Raw genomic sequence first — 19,238 nt, forward strand, 5'->3', positions numbered from 1 at the left:
GGGCAGAAGGGGGAGAGGGTCTGAGCTGTGTCTTTAACAGGATTCCTCTGGCCACAGGGCTGAGACCAGACTGCAGGATCAAGGAGGGCAGCAAGGAAAGCACTGAGGTGCGAACAGCCAGCTGCAGAATTGAGGCTGTGATGGGCCTGGCCAGAGAGGAAGGCAAGGAGGCAGTGAGAAGCAGGCAGATTTGGAAACATTCTGAAGGAACAGGCAACAGGATTTGCTGATTTGCTGATCAGATGTGGAATGGGAGGCAAGGAGGGGAATCACGGCTGATGCAGGGTTTGGGCCTGAACTTCTGGGGCAGAGCTGCCCTGGTCAACTGAGATGGGGAGGGCTGGGGTGGTCGGAGCCGGGGGGCATAGGGGGAATGGGAGGGAGACCTCTAAGTTCATCGTGGTGGCAGTGGCTTAGTTGCTAAGTCATGTCTGATTCTTCGTGATCCCATCGACTGTAGCCCGCCAGGCTCCTCTGTCCCTGAGATTTCCCAGGCACGGATACTGGAGTGGGTAGCCAATCCTTTCTCCAGGGGATCGTCCTGACCCAGGGATTGAACCCAGGTCTCCTGCATTGCCGGCGGATTCTTTACTGTGAGCCTCCAGGGAAGCCCAAGTTCCACGTGGGACATGGTAAACTAGCGACACCCAGGTGGTGATGTTGGTTCCAAAAAGTTGAGAATGTGAATGGAAAGAGAGATTTTTCATCCACCACCACGTTCCAAAGGTAAGGCTACCCCAAACAGAGCCTGTCCAGCTGGGAGAAGGAGACTAGCTTCACCCTGCCCTGTCGTTTCAGCGAGTCCCCTCTTCTCCTCCCAAAGCCATTTACCTTGTCATGCTGCCGTTCTGGGCCTCAGGTGGGGTGGACAGAGGGGATGACCCCACCAGTTCCAGGGGCCCCATGGCTCTAGTCCACATGGGAAGAGGAGACCAGAAGGAGGGGCTGACGTAAAGGAGGAGAGAAAGGTGGAGGAAAGCATGGTGATGCGTCTAAAAACCCACAGGAAGCTTAAAGGATGGAGGAAAAAAATGGTTCTTTCTACATTATAGTGAAGCCACAGGGAGTTAATTATGCCAGAAATTAGACTGACGCCAAGGTCAAACCTTACCCCAAGAAGAATTTCAAATGGCTTCTAAAATACTTCTTTTGGGGACTTCCTTGGTGATCCAATGGTTAAGACTCCAAGATTCCAATGCCAGGGGTGTGGGTTCCATCCCTGGTCAGGGAAACGAAGATCCTACATATTGTGCAGTGCGGCCAAAAAATTGAAAAAATAAAATACTCCTTTTCTGCCACCTTTTGGCAGCCAAACTGAATATTCAGGGGGTTACTGAGGTGGAAGAAGGTTCAAGGCATCTCCGAGGCAAATATCAACACCAGGACCAAATGATTAGCAGGACTCCATGAACCATGACACAGAGCCACTAATCCATTCACTCCCCGAAGCAGCAAGTACAGTAGCAAAAATTAACTAGAAAATGCCAGCTAGTGCATCACTTAAATTTACCGAGGGCCACCTGTATACCAGGGCTTCCCTGGTGGCTCAGTGGTAGACAACACAACTGCAATGCAGGAGACGCAGGTTCAATCTCTGGGTTCAGAAGATCCCCTGGAGAAGGAAATGGCAACCCACTCCAGTATTCTTCCCTGGAGAATCCCATAGAAAGAGGAGCCTGGATGGCTATAGACCATGGGGTCGCAAGAATGGGACACGACTTAAAGAGATTAAACCACCAAACACCATACCAACTGTATACCAAGCAACAACATCCTAAGTACTTGCCGAGGATTCGCTTGGTACTGTGTTAACATCCCCATTATTCAGGTGTGGAAACTGAGGCATGGAGTGGCAGGGAGTGATTTGCCCAGGGAGTAGAGCCAGGATTTGAACTCTAGGGATCCAAGCACTGCTCAGAGCCGCCATACGCCACTCCTTACTGACTTGTCACTTACTTTTCGACATTTTCTGATTTTTCTACACTGGACTTGCAATAAATTAATAAACAATCTTTTGGTTAAAAAATTAGCTTGCAAGGGGAGGCCCAGGCCCATTTGCCCAACCATCATTCAAACATCAGCCACAAAACAGCCCTTCCCACCTACTCCACACCAAGCACCCTCAAAAAAAAAAAATAAAAGCAAACCCAGGGCTGGTGAACTTGGCCCCTATTTTCCATTTAGATAACCAAGTTCCTCTTTTTTCATCCCAGAGCATTTGCCTGGGTGAAGGTGGTAAGTCAGCCGAACCCTCACCACGGGTTATTTCCACATCGTGTAGTTTTTCTGGCCTTTTCCTGGGGCTCAGAGGCAGGCAGACTCAGGAACAAAACTCTGATTAGAGTCTCAGGTGGGCTAGTCGCGTTGATTTCTAAACACATGACCTTGGTCAAGGGAGGAGCCAGGCATGACCGGGTGGATGGCCCAATCCCATGCCCCAGCTTAAGAAAAAGTGGGTCCAAAGGAAGGACCAGCAACCTGAAACACACAACTTTATCTCTGGAAAGAAAGCAATAACCATTGTTTACCTCTGTGCGGGGCATGGGCTGAGTGGCTTGCACAGATGAACTCATTTTACTCTTCAAAACAACTGTAGCAGGTTGAGGCTGTGGGGGCCCACACCCCTATTTTACAGATGAGGAAGCTGAAGCACAGACAGACATAGTGGCTTGCCCAAGATCACATAGTTACCTAGTGGCTGGCAGGTCAGTCTCTCCCGGCCTTGAGTGGGTGCCCTGGGAAACACAGAAGTCACCTGCTCTTGATTACATTCGGTTTCTCAGGCTACCTGGAAATGCTCACGCCCCCGCTGCCTGCACTCAAACCCTGGTTCCAGGGCACCTTGAGAAACTGGGGCAACCAGTGAGTCCAGAAATCCAGAGGGAGGAAGGGCAGAGGAAAGTCTGCAAGGCCAAAGACTGGCAGGGAGATGGAGGGCCTGGCAGAAGGGAAAGCCAACCACCTGGCAATTTCTGTAGCAAAAGTCCTTGCAGGAGAAAAATAAAAAACAAAACACACAACTGATTTCCTCAGATGAGCTTCTTCAGCTAAATAAACAGAGGACACCCCCAAACCCATTCGACGTTGGAAAACCTGATGCCATCCATCAACCGCCAGTTGCCATCAATAAAAAACATCCTGGTGAAGAATTCATGGTCACCTATTTTATCCCCTCTGTAATTCAGAACAAAATAAACAAGGAAATTCTCCAGTATCACAGCAACACTAGACCAGATCCCCATCTGATTCTTGCAGAAATAATCTTGTTGTTGTCACACTGGGTACTGAGAGCAAGGACGCCTCAGATTTTCCTGTCTCTGCTAAGTACAATACTACTTTGCACATAAGTCTGCTCCCCAATCAACCCTGGACCTTGAGTGCAAAGCGTCTGTACTATTTCCAGCCCCCGAGCAAATCCCCTTGGCCTGAAAATGTGAGACACAGCCAGATGTGTGTGGTTGTTCTAACAAGTGATACCTACCGCCCCCATCCCCCAAATAAACCCTTCCCATGGGGCCCTCGAAGATGACTTATCAACACTCCAAATGCAGCCTTCAAGGAGAGGACCACAAAACAGAACAAGAAGGTATTTGGAGATGCTAGTCACTAGCTCCAAAGAACCAGGGGTGTTTCCCGATTCCTAAACAAAAGTGGGAAAACTATCCTGCCCAGGTTTGTCTACAAGAGAGTAAAACACAGAAGTGCTTCCTGTAACAAAGAGGCAAATCGCATTAGAGAGAAACTAAAGCCCAAGACACTGGGGATTAAGCCAGAGTGGCCTCCAGAGACCCGGCCAGGCTCAACAGCAAAGATTCAGAAGGAACCTGGGGTTGGTCCCCACACAGAGGAGCCTCAGGTCTCAGGTGTGGAACAGCACAAAATCCACTGGTACCAGGATCCTTGGGTATCCTCAGCTGACCCCCAAATCTGACCCCAGGGTCAAGCAAGTCAGGGCAGGGGTGAGCAGCCCCACCTTCTTTCCTGGCTATTCCTGAAACTTCCCTAATTCTTCCCCTGTCCCCTCAAACTCGACCCCTCCCCCAAAACCCAAACCCACAGGAATTAAACAGAAGTAAAGTAAAAGATGTCAAAAACATGTAACCACAGGAACTTAATGTGTATGCAAAACAACTGGGGAGGGGGCAAACCTCAAGCCACTGGAAGCCCCTTTCCACAGTCTGAGCCCCTCCCCAGCTCAGCCCTTTGGCAACCGGGTGTTTGTGAAAGCGGGTTCCAAGCCACAAAGGAGATGGGGGAACTTAAGCAGGGAGACACCCCCCATCTCTGGCGTCTCCGTCCGTGGAAGGTTATTTTCAAGTGGAGGGGGAACCCCAGAGAAGAAAGGGCCCCTCTTCTAGGCCCCCTCTCCCAGGCTCTGGCCCCTCACCTTTCCCAAAAAGCACCAGAGTCGGGCATTTGCAACCCCTCCCCAACGCCCTGCTTCCCTGGAACCCAGTCACCCAAGTTTTCCGCCTCCCATCAGCTGCTCTCCCGAAGGGGGCCGGCTGAGGGCAGGGTGGGGAGCGGGCCCCGCCAGGCCGGCTGCGGGGAGGGGAGCGCGGCGTTCGGGGTGGCAGGGGACCCCGGGACCGCGGGCCCAACCCGCTCGAGCCCGGCGCTTCCCCCCGCCGGCCGGCCTCCCCGCCCGCCGGCCGGCCTCCCTGCCGCTGACGCTCGCGGCCGCCGAGCACGTACCCAAAAAGGGTCGGAGCCATCGACGCTGCAGAAATCCCGGAGCGCCATGCGGCCGGCTCGGGCACGACGGGCAGCGGCGGGCGGACGGGCCCGGCTGCTGGCGGCGGCGGTGGTGGCGGTGGCGGCGAGGGCGGGAGGCAGCGACTGAGGGAGCCGGGGCCGCAACGCCGCCTGGTTGGCCGGCGCGTCACGGTGATGCGGCGGCCCCGCCCCGCCCGGCCCCGCCCCGCTCACCTCGCCCGGCCCGCGTGGGCCACGCGGAGAGGCTGCACGCTAGACCTTGCGGCCACCGGGACCGGACCCCCGCCCTCCCTAGGCGCCCGATCCCACCCCCACCACACCCCCATCAGAGGCTCGGGAAAGACCGAGCGCGACCCTTGTGTCCAGACCCCAGACCAGTTTTCAAATCCTGTTGTAACAACAACATCGAGACGACAGCAACAGTAATAGAAACCACCAGGGGCAATAATATGCACTGATCCCTCGATGAGCGCAGAGTGCCAGACACCGTAGCTGCGTCCTCACTGGACTCTGTTGTGACTCCCTTTTCATGAAGGAAGAAAACTGACGGCAGAGAGGTTGAGTGACTTCTCCAGGGTCCTCCGGGCTAACCCAGCCTGCTGGCTCAAGAGCTGACTGGGAAACTGCAGGAGGTGGATACTCAATCTAATCTGCCCTGTACAGATGGAGAAACTTAGGTTCAGAGAGGTGAAGCGACTGACCCAAGGACACATAGCTGGCAAATAGCAGGAGCTGGATTGGAAGCCATGACCAGCCTGACTCAAGGCCTGAAGACTCCAAACTCTATCCCGAACAGCTCTGTGCAGAGAAGCTTGGCATTTTCTCCACTCTCTCTATAGCACTTAGGAAATAACCAGGCTATTGATCCTCACCTTTGAAGTCAAGAAAGGGAGGCCTAGAGATACAGTAAAAATTAATAAGCATTCACAATCATGGGGCTTCCGAAGGCTGAGTTAGCAATGAACTTGAACTAACTTGTGAAATGCTCACTAGAACTCCAAGAGGTAAGTACTGTTATTATCCCCATCTTGCAGTTGAGGAGATTGAAGCCCAGTGAGGCAAGAGTACTTTGTCAGGGATGGTGTAGACAGTAAGTGGCCTAGGTCCCCCTCGGGGTGAGTGGATTTTTATGGGATAATTACTTTCAGGTAATAATGCTCTTTGGGCTGTTGCTCTGACATTTATAGTGAACAAATACTTACTGAGCATTTACTATATGCTGGGTCTTGCTAGAAACAAGACAAAGTTTCTGCTCTTATAATGCTTTTATAAAGCATTGGGGTTTCTTATGGGGGGTTTCTTTGTGGGGTTTCTTGTGAGGGTTTAAGTGTGTGGTTTTGTTTTATTTTGTTTTGTTTGATGGGAGGAACAGGTTAATCAAATGATCACATAAAGGGTATTTACAGCTGTGATAAAACCTAAGAAGAAAGTGTAAGTAAGAGGGTTTTAAAGGATCCTGGCCTCCTGGCAATGGAAGTCAGGGAAGGCTGCCTGGAGGAAGAATCTTTTGAGCTGAGAAACAAGTGATGAGTCTGGTTTCATGGGGTCTGAGCTGTGTTCTGGGATAAGAAAATAGCTTGTGGAAAACCATGTAGCAGGACAGAGCAAGTCCCTGGAGGAACCTGAAGACAGGAATCCGGAGAGAGAAGCAGAAAGGGCTCATCTTTGGCAGGAGGGATCAGGAGGTCCCAGAGTATGCAGGGCCATGTTGGCCAGGGGAGAGATTTCAGCCTAGTCCCATGAGTGATGGGGAGCCACTGATGGATTTTAAGCAGGGCCCAAGATGGTCCGATTTATTTCCATTTTTACTCAAATTCTTTATTCATTCATTCTTCCAACAAGTATTTATTGAGCAAACATATGAAAAGGTGCTCTCCATCATTAGTCATCAGGTAATTGCACGTAAAACCCCAGTGAGATACCATTACACACCCACCAGAATGACTAAAAGGAAATCGCTAAATCTTGTCACAGCTGTTACAGCAGGACTGAAACTGTAGTGGAAGTGTAAATTGGTTCAACCACTTTGGAAAACCATTTGGCAGTTTTTCCTAAAGCTAAACATGCAAGTACACAGTGACACAGCAATTCCGTTTCTCAAAGGAGTGCTTACGTCCACCAAAAGACAGCTACCAAAAATGTTCAGAACAGCTTTATTCAGATACCCCAAACCAGAACAACTTGTCAAAAGGATGAATGAACTGTGGTATATTCACACAATACAGTATGAGAGAGCAAAAAATAAATAAAATCGCATCAAATGACTAGTGCATGTAACAATATAGACAAATCTCACAACAGGTAATAAGGAACAGAAAAAGACAAGCACGAAAGTGTATTTCTCATGATCACATATAGATAAAGGTCAAGCACAGGCTAAAACTAATAGATGTTGATTGACGTCAGAATAATGGTTACTGTTAGGGAATATGATTAGGAAGGGGTACAAGAGAGCCTGCTGGAGAGCTGAAAATGTCCTTAACTTGATCTGGTGGTCCTTAGGTGGTTTATACCTACACACACACATTTTAAAATTCATTGAGATGGACACTTAAGTTTGCTATACTTTTATAGTTTATAAGGTATAAAACCTATACCTTAGAGGACTCCCTGACAGTCCAATGGTTAAGACTACATGCTTCCACTGCAGGGCACAGTTTCAATCCCTGGACGGGGAACTAAGATCCCACATGTCACACGCTGCAACTAAAAAAAAAAAAAAAAAAATGTTAGACCTTAGGTGAAAATTTAATGAGGCTTCCCAGGTGCCGCTAGTGGTAAAGAACCTGCCTGCCAATGCAGAGACATGGATTCAGTCGCTGCATCAGGAAGATCCCCTAAAGGAGGGCATGGCAACCCACTTCAGTATGCTTGCATGGAGAATCCAATGGACAGAGGAGCCTGGCGGGCTATGGTCCATAGGATCGCAAAAGAGTCAGACACGACTGAAGGGACCTAGCATGCACACACACACCTATACACACAAGACATATTTTAAAATTCATCGAGCTGGCCACTTAAGGAAGCTGTGCTTTGCTCTATAAGTTATGCCTTAGGAAATTCCTTGGTGTTTCAATGGTTAGGACTCTGTGCTTTCACCACAGGAGGCATGGTTTCAACCCCTGGTCAGGGAACTAAGATCCTGCGTGCCAAACAGTGTGGCCAAAACAAACAAAGTTATATCTTATACGAAAATTTAACATAGAAAATGAGTATAGAAATTAAAAATATTTATTGGGGCCTACCATGTAGGTGCTGTAGACACATCAGTGAACAGAACAAGGATCTCTGCCTTCATGAGGAACAAGCAGAAGACAGACCAAACAAATGAGGTTTCTGTTTTCCAGGAGCAGAAACTGGGGGTTAGAGGGATGAGGTAACTTGCCCACGATCCCACAGCTGGGATGTGGCAGAGAGGAGATCCAGCCCTGCTCTTAACTGCCAAGCCCTCCCCGCACTTCTTTTCAGCCACAAACTCAAAAGTCTTCCCCTCCCCTTCTTTCCAAGCCCCTTCCTTCCTCTCTGCAGCCCTGGAACAGTAATGAACACCCTTAGACCCAGAGGCTCTGGGCCCTGGGCCAAACCCACCCAATGAAAGCAAACAAAATAAATTGATGGTGAAAATGCAGGATCTCAGTTTCAAGTATCAGCTGCCCTGGTAGACCATGAGTTCAGTGAATCATATATGAGAAAGGCCAGAGAGATCCTTTTTATTTTCTCTGGAATCGGAACCTCCTGTTCCTGTTCATTTATTTCACAGGACTTTTCATTATTTGTAATCATCTAGTTATTTACGCCGTAGAGGCCTCCCTAGCCGTACTGGAAGCTTCCAGCTCCTGCTATCTCTCACCTGGACTGCTGTACCAGCCTTTTCCCTGGTCTCCCATCCCTGTCCCTCCCTGCTGTAATCAGAGCTCAACACACCAACCAGGGGTGTGGGGGAGGTCCTATTAAAACAAGAAAGCAACACCCTTGCATTAAGTTCCCCTGGCCTCCTATTGTGCTTAGTACAAAAGTCTATGGGATGTGATCTAGCAATTCCATTTCTGGGTAGACACCCCAAAGAAGTGAAAGCAGAAACTTGATATTCACACACCCATGTTCATAGCAGCATTGTTTACAATAGCCAAGATGTAGAAGCACCCCAAGTGTCCATCAACAGATTAATAAAGAAAACATCATCTACAGGCAATGGAATATTATTCAGCCTTAAAAAGGAAAGAAATTTTCACACATGCTAGAGGGATGAAATTTGAAGTCTTCAGTTCAGTTGCTTAGTTGTGTCCAACTCTTTGCGTCCCCACGGACTGCAGCGTGCCAGGCTTCCCTTTCCATCGCCAACTCCCGAAGCTTGCCCAACTCACGTCCATCGAGTCAGTGATACCATCCAATCATCTCATCCTCTGTCCTCCCCTTCTCCTCCTGCCTTCAATCTTTCCCAGCATCAGAGTCTTTTCCAATGAGTTAGTTTTTCACATCAGGTGGCCAAAGTGTTGGAGCTTCAGCTTCAGCTGAAGACATTATGTTAAGTGAAATAGGACAGTCAGAAGAGGAGAAATATTGGATGAGTCCACTTACATGAAGCTCCCAGAGTAGTCAGTCTCACAGAGAGAAAAAGTGAAATGGTGGTTGCCAGGGGTGAGGGACGTGATGGGGACTTGATGTTTAATGGGCACTGAGTTTCTATTTGACAGTTGGACAACCATATGAGTATAATTAATGCCACAGAACTAACTGTACACTTAAAATGGTCATAAAATGTATAATTTTATGTTGTGTATGTTTTACTATGATAAAAAAAAATGTCAGAAAAAGGAGCAAAAGACTTAAAAAAAAAATCCTGAAATTCCCTGGTGGTTGAGAATCTCAGTCTCTTCCAGAGGTTGAGAATCAGCTTGCCAGCACAGGGGACTCAGTTCGATCCCCAGTTCAGAAAGAATCCACATGCCATAGGGCAACCAAGCCTGTGTGCCATACCTCCTGAGTCCAGGCTCTAGAGTCTGTGCTTCACAACAAGAGAAGCCACCACAGTGAGAAGCCGCTCACCTCAACTAGACAATAGCTCCTGCTCGCCAGAAAGCCCATGCGCAGCAATGAAGACCCAGTGCAGCCAAAAATAAACAAACAGACTAGGCCTCTGTGACCTGGTCCTTACCCATCCTTGTCATCTTTTTTCTTTTTAAAATTTATTTCTGGCTGTGCTGTCTGTTGCTGCTCAGGATTTTCTCTAGCTGCAGTGCACAGGTTTCTCTTGTTATGGAGCTCACACTATCTAGGGTGCACAGGCTTCAGTAGTTGTGGCGAGTGGGCTCAGTACTTATGGCTCCAGGCTCTAGAGCACAGGCTCAATAGTTGTGGCGCTTGGGCTTAGTGGGATGTGGGCTTTTTCCGGATCAGGGATCGAACTTGTGTCTTTTGCATTGGCAGGCGGATTCTTTACCACTCAGCCACCTGGGAAGCCCCCCAGTGTCATCCTGAACCCCTTTGTCCTCAGTCACTATGTTGCTGCAGCCACACTGAGAACTTTCTGTTTCTTGAACCCCCCACGAAGCTCATCCCACCTCCAAATCTTTCCCCTGGCTGATCCCTCTACCTGGAACCCCTAGCCTCTGGAGCATCACGTAGTCTGGGCTCCCCTTAGACAGGCTTAGCCACCATCCCTTCATCTCACCCCTGCTCTAATGCAATCTGAAACGTCATTGGTTCTTCCTCCTCCTACAATAAGAGCATGACTTCGTCTTCCTTCCCATTTCAGTCAGCAAATATTTATTGCCAGCCTGTGTTCTGAGCAGGAGGTAACAAACTACCACCAGCCACCTGTTTGTGCAAATAAAGTTTTATTGGAACACAGTCCCACATGTTTTCTTATAGCTGTTACAACCTTGGAGCTGGGTAGTTGTAACAGAGCTCTTATGGTCATAAAGCCTGAAATGTTTACTGCCTGGCTCTTCACCTGAAAAATTTTACCGACCTCTGGTCCAAGAGTTTGGGCTACATCGGAGAGCAAAATGTACTAAAATCCCCACCCATACCATGGAGCTGAAATCCTCGTGGGAGAGAGAAGGAGATTTACCTATTTACAAGGCAAATGGGACAATATAATATAGATGACTTAGGATAGTCAAATGCTAAGAAGAAAAATATAAAGTATGGGTCTGGAGAGTGAGTATTTAGATGGAGTGATGCAGGAAGGGGCTTCCCAGGTGGTGCAGTGGTAAAGGATCCACCTGCCAATGCAGGCAACACAGGAGACATGGGTTCAATCCCTGGGTTGGAAGATCCCCTGGAGAAGGGAATGGCAATCTACTCCAGTATTCTTGCCTGGAAAATTCCATGGACAGAGGAGCCTGGCAGATTACAGGCCATTGGGTCACAAAGAGTTGGACGTGACTGAGGAAGCATGATGTGGAAAGACAGGCCAAGGAAGTGGTATTTAAGTAAATGTACGAAGGGGGAGCAGTGAATCTAAGGTCTGGGCTGAAGCATGACAGCCAAAGAACAGCAGAGAACCAGTGGGGTTGGAGTAGAGATGAGGCCTGTTTACAAAGGGCCTCATAGCGAAGACTTGGGTTGTCCTTGGAGTGAAGCAGAAGGTCACGGGAAGGAATTGAGTGGAGGAGCTGGAGTGCCTTGATTTTTATCAGCATCACTCAGGCTACTGGGTGGAAAATAGACCGTGATAAAGAATGTCAACTGTCCTATTAGTAAATAAAGAATGTGTGGTCATCAAGCCATCAGCTACTGCGGCCACCTCCAGCTGTGTACCTGCGGCGGGAGGGTGGGGGGACTCAGGGTGGCAAAAAGCTGAATCTGACCCTATCAGTGTCCTATTAGTTAAGTGCCTATCAAAGGAATGATTTCAAGGAGCCCAGATTCTTGCATCTTCCCATACATAGAGAAGCACCAAATCCCTTAATTTGGAATATCTAGTTTTCTTTAATTTACAATAATCTTCTGATGTTCAGACTACCTGCCCTTTGTAGCAAAACCTCTATATAACCTGGCTCCTCCCCTGCCTCCCACAAGCAATTCTCCTAGGGTTACTTGAGATCCTGCCTCCTGGGCTTAAATCTGAAAAATTTCTGCCAAATAAACCATAACACTCAACGTTGAGATTGCATGTATTTTTTCCAGTCAACAGCTCAAAGAGATCAAGGAATAAAGGGGTTAATATCAGCCTGGACAGCCAAGTGGACCCAAGGTCCTTTCTGAAGGCACACAGTTGAATAATTGTGGACCATTGTATTCGGGACATTTTTACCTGAAGCTCTGTACCTGGCTTGAAACTCAAGGCAGCTCATTGTCTGAGTTGCCGGAGAGAGGAAGGCAGGGCATTGGTATTCACAGAATTTCAAACTGCGAATTTTCTATAATTTTAGAAAACAGAGTTTCTCAGCTAGTGAGAAAGTAGCGGTCGCTCAGAGCAGGAGGTCACTATGTCACTCCACAGCGGCAAGTGTCCTTGGAAGAAAACTCATTTCCTGTTACCTCGGCAGCCAGCTTTATCCTGTCTGTTAGCCCAGCCTAAGGAATGGCCTGGCTGAGTTTTCTTCTCCCAGTCCGATCCAATTTTTACTTTCTCACAATGAAAGATCATGTACTGCATTTAATATTTCTGGCTCTTAAGTGTCTTTTAATCTAGAAGAGTCCCCACTCTTTTATATTAATGAGGGCTTCCCTGGTGGTTCAGACAGTAAAGAATCTGTCTATAATGCAGGAGACCCGGGGTTCAATCCCTGGGTTGGGAAGGTCCCCTGGAGAAGGGAATGGCAACCCACTCCAATATTCTTGCTTGGGAAATCCCACGAATAGAGGAGCCTGGTGGGCTACAGTCTGTGGGGTTGCAAAAAGTCAGGCATTACTGAGCGACTAACACTTTCACTCTTATATTTATATACATACATATATGTGCATGTGTGTATATATATATATATATATATATAAAGCACTGTCTTGTTAAAAAGATCAAGACAGTTATACTGTAGAATACGCCACAGTCTTGGATTTCTCCTTTTGCATTTCTTCATTAGCGTGGTTTAATGTGTTCCTCTGTCCTTTGTATTTTCTGTAAACTTACCATCTAAAGGCTTGATTGGAATCAGGTTAGTATACATTCTTCCTGGAATAGGAGCTCCTGGGTGAGGGACTATTGACGCAAAGGAGCACGAGGAAACGTTAGGAAATAATGGAAATTTCCTGTGCCTTGAATGCAATGGAAATTACATAGGTGTTTGCCTAGAAAATCCCATGGACAGAGGAGCCTGGTAGGCTACAGTCCATGGGGTCGCTAGAGCCGGACACGACTGAGCGACTTCACTTTCACTTTTCACTTTCATGCATTGGAGAAGGAAATGGCAACCCACTCCAGTGTTCTTGCCTGGAGAATCCCAGGGACGGGGAAGCCTGGTGGGCTGCCGTCTATGGGGTCGCACAGAGTCAGACACGACTGAAGCGACTTAGCAGCAGCATACTTGTCAGAACCCATCAAAGTGGATACTTCATATGGGTACACTCATATTAAACTATTTATATAATCTGTATAAAAATATCTTTATGAAGTTAGATCTCAATAGAGGAGAAAGAGAATCTGCTTAAAACTCAGCTTCTGTGTGTTCTGTCTCCTAAAACTAAGACACCTGAGAAAGTGCCTTCCTCCAACGTGTTTCCGCCTTCACAATTCTCTTTCCCTCACTGCACGAAAGCAAGGCAGTGCTTCTCACTCATCTTGAAACTTACTGAGGTATGTTGTGCTGTGGTGTAAAATTCTGGATGCCAAACAAAGGCATAAAGATAAAAGATAATAGTATGTAGTTAGAAAGGACAATGCCCCTGAGAACAGGATAACAAATCCTTCTGCAATTTAGATGATTTGTTATTTGCTTCCAGCCAACATTATCCAACTTGTTGGATAATAAATTATTACAAATAATTTGTGATAACTTATCATAATGAGATATGTGGCAAATTACCCAGGCTTTCAAACATGGGGGACCTTGGATTACTTAGCTGTTACAAAATTTCCATTCAGGTCTCCTGTGTATGTGAAAAACAGTTCTCAGAATTTACTTTATAAAAGCAAAAGAAGAGGGGAGGCAATAGCACTTTTTCTAAACTTTGTTGCATTTCAGCAATAAATAATATTAATCCAGACATGTGTGCATGCTTAGCCGCTTAGTAATGTCCTACTCTTTGCGACCCCATGGACTGTAGCCCACCAGGCTCCTCTGTCCTTGGGATTCTCCAGGCAAGAATACTGGAGTGGGTTGCCAGGGGATCTTCCTGCCCTAGGGAGCAAACCAGGTCTCCTGTATTGCAGGTGGATTCTTTACCACTGAGCCACCAGAGAAGCCCCTTTTCCATGGACAGGTGGACCTAAAATTATTCACCAAAAAATAACTAGCCCATCTCTCTCATTTAAAAACTCATTGAGGACAAAACATACTTTTCAGTGTATAACATTACTGATCGTAATGTAGTATATTTATGTTATTTTGATCAGTTATATTCCAATAATAGTTGTAATGATAATTTAGAGAAAAATTTTAAAAGTTAGAGCCTTATAAACACTGGATAATCTTCAAAATTGGAGTCTTGGGGAAACAGGACTTTAATATATATATTAACATATATATATACACACACATATATTAATACACATAAGCATTTTGTTGTAGACAAGTATGATCTGGTGATTAATTTTAAAACTTTTCAAGTATATTAGGATAGAAGTCTGTGAGATAAATAGAATGGAAATACAAGTTCAAGGATAAAAAACCAAATAAAATAAAATTTCCAACTAAGAGCCTGTTCTTATATTTTTTCCCTACAAAATTTTCCATTTATTTCCATAATGCTGTGTGATTATGCTCAAGGATTTTTAAAAATAAACAATGATAGGTATATTTAAAAGTATGAAGTAAAATTATGTTCTAAAATATCAATATTTATAATAACTGGGAAATTAAGACTGCAACTATTTAAACTTACAAAAAACAGATCTCAGACCTTAAGTAAAAATATGCAAGGGGTACAGAGTTCTTAGAAATTCTTTGAGAAGAAATACCCGTAAAATACTTGAGGATCTCTAAACAAGACCTTCTGTCCATCTACTGAGCAGAAACCATGGGCAGGCAAAATGCTTGAGATCAAGACTGACAGGTTCCTCCTCTCATAGAGATAACATCAAGTAATAAATATAAACAAAGGCAGAAAAACAGCCAGTTTCAAGATTAATACTTTGAAGGGTGCAATAAGTATAACAGATTATTCCTTGGATAAGGATGAGAGCAGGGGTGGGTGGAGAGGGAAAGATGGGTTGGTGAAGATCTCACAAAGGAAGTGACATTTGAACAAAGACCAGAGCAGGGATGATGTCAGCAACCAGAAAATCTGGGTAAGAGAGATTCAGGCTGAGGAAACAGCAAGCACAGAGGCCCTGTGGCAGAAACAAGCTTGGTGTGTTCCAGTAATAGAAAAGATGCTTGTGGCTGAAGCATGGTGAGCCAGGGAGAGTGTGGGAAAGGTAGGCTGGAGTGTTGTAAGCTGTGCTGAGGCATTTGAATTTTATTCTGAAGACAATAGGAATCCTTTAGAACAGAGTTTCTCAATTTCCGCTCTATCGACATTTGGTCCAGATAATTCTTTGTTGTGGGGGTTGTCCTGAGCATCACAGGATGTTTGACAGCATCCCTGTCTACTACTCACTGGATGTGAGTAGCCCTCCTCATCTCACAACCCATTGTGGCAATCAAAAATGTCTCCAGACATTGCCAGACATCCTCTGCGGCAGTGAGGGTGGGGTGGGATACATCCCGATAATGGGGTGCTACACAGTCACCAGAAATGGTTGTGCTGGTCTAGAGCCGATGAACAGAAAAACATTCACGACCCCAGCAAGGCATGCCAACCGAATACATTTGATCTCTGCTACCTCCCATTGTTGTTGTTGTTCCGTCACCCAGTTGTGTCTGACTTTTTGTGACCCCCCTGGACTGCAGCACGCCAGGCCTCCCTGTCCCTCACCATCTCCCAGAGTTTGCCCAAGTTGATGTTCATTTCATCGGAGATGCCATCGAACCATCTCATCCTCTGATGCCCTCTTCTCTCCTTCTGCCCTCAATCTTTCCCAGCATCAGGGACTTTTCTAAAAGTCGACTGTTTGCATCAGATGACCAAAATACTGGAGCTTCAGCTTCAGCATCAGTCCTTCCAATGAGTGTTCAGGGTTGATTTCCCTTAAGATTGACTGGTTCAATCTCCTTGCTGTCCAAGGGACTTTCAGGAGTCTTCTCCAGCACCACAGTTCAAAGGCATCAATTCTTTGATGCTCTGCCTTCTTTACAGTCCAGCTCTCACAACCATATGTGACCCCTGGGAAGACCATAGCCTTGACTATACAGACCTTTGTCAGCAGAGGAATGTCTCTACTTTTCAACACACTCTCTGGGTTTGTCATAGCTTTCATGGCAAGAAGCAATTGTCTTCTGATTTCATGACTGCAGTCACCATCTGCAGTGATTTTAGAGCCCAAGAAGAGGAAATCTGTCACTCTTTCCACGTCTTCCCCTTTATTCACCATGAAGTAATGAGTCCACATGCCTCCTATAACCTCCCTAAAATGATCACCAAGGAATAAGAAACGTTTAACTAATGAGTGAGTGAAGTTGCTCAGTCGTGTCTGACTCTTTGTGACCCCATGAACTGTAGCATACCAGGCTCCTCTGCCCATGGAATTTTCCAGGCAAGGGTAACTGGAGTGGGTGTCCATTTCCTTCGCTAGAGGATCTTCCCCACCCAGGGATTGAACTCGGGTCTCCCATATTGCAGGCGGATGCTTTACTGTCTGAGCCACCAGGGAAGCCTTAAACTAATGAGGAAAAGGAAAATAGGAGACGAAACAACATTAGATGAAACGTGCCGGTAAAATTTCAGAAGATAGAAAAGAGGTGGTAAGTGAATTAGCTGAACACAGAGATGAAGGCCAAGCTAATTTCCACCACAGAAACCAGAGAAGTCAGAGAAACTAAAATGCCCATCACCTGTGAAAGCTGGGTTGCATTGGGACCAGAAGCTGAAGAATTGTGTGGAAGTTACCACGAGAAGAGGGTGGATTCTTACCACCCTCTGGAGCAGGTGACTTTATCTTTCCCAGCCACAGCATAAAACAGGAAGTTTTAGAGAGTCTAGATTTGGGAAGGGACACGGTAGAGGATGAAGTGAATCACACAACTGAAAACAGGGGATGAAGATAGAGGATACCAAGGAATGGTGAGATTCCCAAGTTCCCATCCCTCCTTGCTCCCACAATGATGACAGGCTTAGACCTCTGAAATAGTCAACATGGGCTCAGTTACGTTGCAGTAACAAAAACCCCTCAATCTCAGTAGTTTAAAACAGACTGCAAGGAGATCCAACCAGTCCATTCTGAAGGAGATCAGTCCTGGGTGTTCATTGGAAGGACTGATGCTGAGGCTGAAACTCCAGTACTTTGGCCACCTCATGCGAACAGTTGACTCATTGGAAAAGACTCTGATGCTGGGAGGGATTGGGGGCAGGAGGAGAAGGGGACGACAGAGGATGAGATGGCTAGATGGCATCACTGACTCGATGTATGTGAGTCTGAGTGAACTCCGGGAGTTGATGATGGACAGGGAGGCCTGGCGTGCTGCGATTCATGGGGTCGCGAAGAGTCGGACATGACTGAGCGACTGAACTGAACTGAGTGTGTTGTTTGCTTACCTTACATCTCCATGTGGGTTGTCTTCACTCCGCTTCTTGGAGCAGCCATGATCTGAGGGTGGATGATCACCATGCCAAAAGTCGAAAAGAGAGGTTCAGAGTCCCACTTAGAGTCATATATTTTTTTTTTTGAGGGGGAAGGGTGAAATTTATATGACATGAAATTCACCACATCAGAATGAACAATTCACTGGTATTGAGGATATTCACAGTGTTGTATAGCCATCAGTTGTATTTAGCCTCAAGTCACTGCCCAAAAGGAAACCCACCCAGCCTGCTCTCCCCCTGTCTCTGCAACCATCTGTCTGAGTTCTGTGCCTATGGATTGACCTATTCTTGATTATTCTATGTACAGTGCTCCTGCTCATGCTCAGTTGCTCAGCTGTGTCCGACTCTTTGCGACCCCATGGACTAGAGCCCACCAGGATCTGCTGTCCATAGAATTTTCCAGGCAAAAATACTGGAGTGGATTGACATTTCCTTCTTGAAGGATCTTCCACACCCAGGGATCGAACCCGTGTGTTTTACATCTCCTGCAGTGGCAGGCGAATTCTTTACCACTAGCACCACCTGGGAAGCCCTATATACAATGAATACTCCTTATATGTAGATTCCACATTTCTGAACTTGTCTTACTAAATTAATTTATTTGTAATTTCAAAGTTGACAGGACTTCCATGGTCATTGGTGGAGATGAATAGAGTGGCAACAAATTAGAGTTGCTCTACATGGGTGTTCCCAGCTGAAGAGGAGGAAGGCATTTCAGCTCACATACTGTAACCAAGTGTCCATGGTATATTTGGTGCCACATTTTGCATTTTCATGCTTTTTTGTTTGCAATTTCGCTGTTTAAAGACTCTTGAGAGTCCCTTGGACTGCAAGGAGATCCAGCCAGTCCATCCTAAAGGAAATCAGTCCTGAATATTCATTGGAAAGACTGATGCTGAAGCTGAAACTCCAATACTTTGGCCACCTGATGAGAAGAACTGACTCATTAGAAAAGACCCTGATGCTGGGAAAGATTGAAGGCGGGACGAGAAAGGGACGACAGAGGATGAGATGGTTGGATGGCATCACCGACTCAATGGACATGAGTTTGAGTAAACTCCTGGAGTTGGTGATGGACAGGGAGGCCTGGCGTGCTGCAGTCCATGGGGTCGTAAAGAATCAGACACGACTGAGCGACTGAACTGAACTCGCTGTTTAAAGTGGCCCCAAGTATAGTACTGGAGTGCTGCCTAGTGTTCCGAAAAAGTGGATGCGTTAGGTAAGCTTTGTCCAGGCGTGACTGCTGCTGGCCATGAGTTCCATGTTAATGAACCAAAAATATGTATTAAATAAGGTTTCTTAAAAAATTTTTTTCTTTGTCTTTAATTTTGGCTACACCATGCAGCTTGCAGGACTTTATTTCCCCAACTAGGGATAGAACCTGAGCCCTCAGCAGTGAAAGCATGGAGTCCTAACTACAGGACGGCCAAGGAATTCCCTAAATAAGATTTCTTTAAAGAGGAACACATATAAATCAAGATTATATTTGTTGATTGGTTCATGAAATTGGTTCATGAAAATGTTGTGACCAGAGGTTCACAGGAACTGTGTTTCCCTAGGCTCCCAGAGACATTGTAAAACGTGTCTGCCATGAACAATGAAAACCATCAAATGGAATTTATAAATGGGATCATACAATGTGTGACCTTTTGTCTGGCTTCTTTCCCTTAGCATAATGTTTTTGAGGTTCATCCACATTGTAGCAAGTATCTGTATTTCATTCCTTTCGGCATCTG

At 46.5% G+C, this 19,238-nt stretch overlaps 1 protein-coding gene and 1 pseudogene across 5 annotated transcripts in view; one reads left to right on the forward strand and one right to left on the reverse strand.

Moving 5' to 3' along the window:
- Window positions 1-4,965, reverse strand: part of ABCC1 (ATP binding cassette subfamily C member 1) — a 151,224-nt gene extending 146,259 nt beyond the window's left edge. For 3 of the 5 annotated variants that reach the window (XM_044935672.2, XM_044935670.2, XM_044935671.2), the window contains exon 1: window positions 4,696-4,846. In XM_044935672.2, the coding sequence (XP_044791607.1) occupies window positions 4,696-4,743 (48 nt within the window). In that variant the 5' untranslated portion in view covers window positions 4,744-4,846. Of the gene's footprint in view, window positions 1-2,528; window positions 2,559-4,695 lie in introns of those variants that run through there. The other 2 variants (XM_025275035.3, XM_044935668.2) reach the window with 2 other exon arrangements.
- Window positions 4,742-19,238, forward strand: part of LOC112581783 — a 39,695-nt pseudogene continuing 25,198 nt past the window's right edge.

This window comes from Bubalus bubalis, chromosome 24 (genome assembly GCF_019923935.1).
Source record: "Bubalus bubalis isolate 160015118507 breed Murrah chromosome 24, NDDB_SH_1, whole genome shotgun sequence".
Taxonomy (NCBI): Eukaryota; Metazoa; Chordata; class Mammalia; order Artiodactyla; family Bovidae; genus Bubalus; species Bubalus bubalis.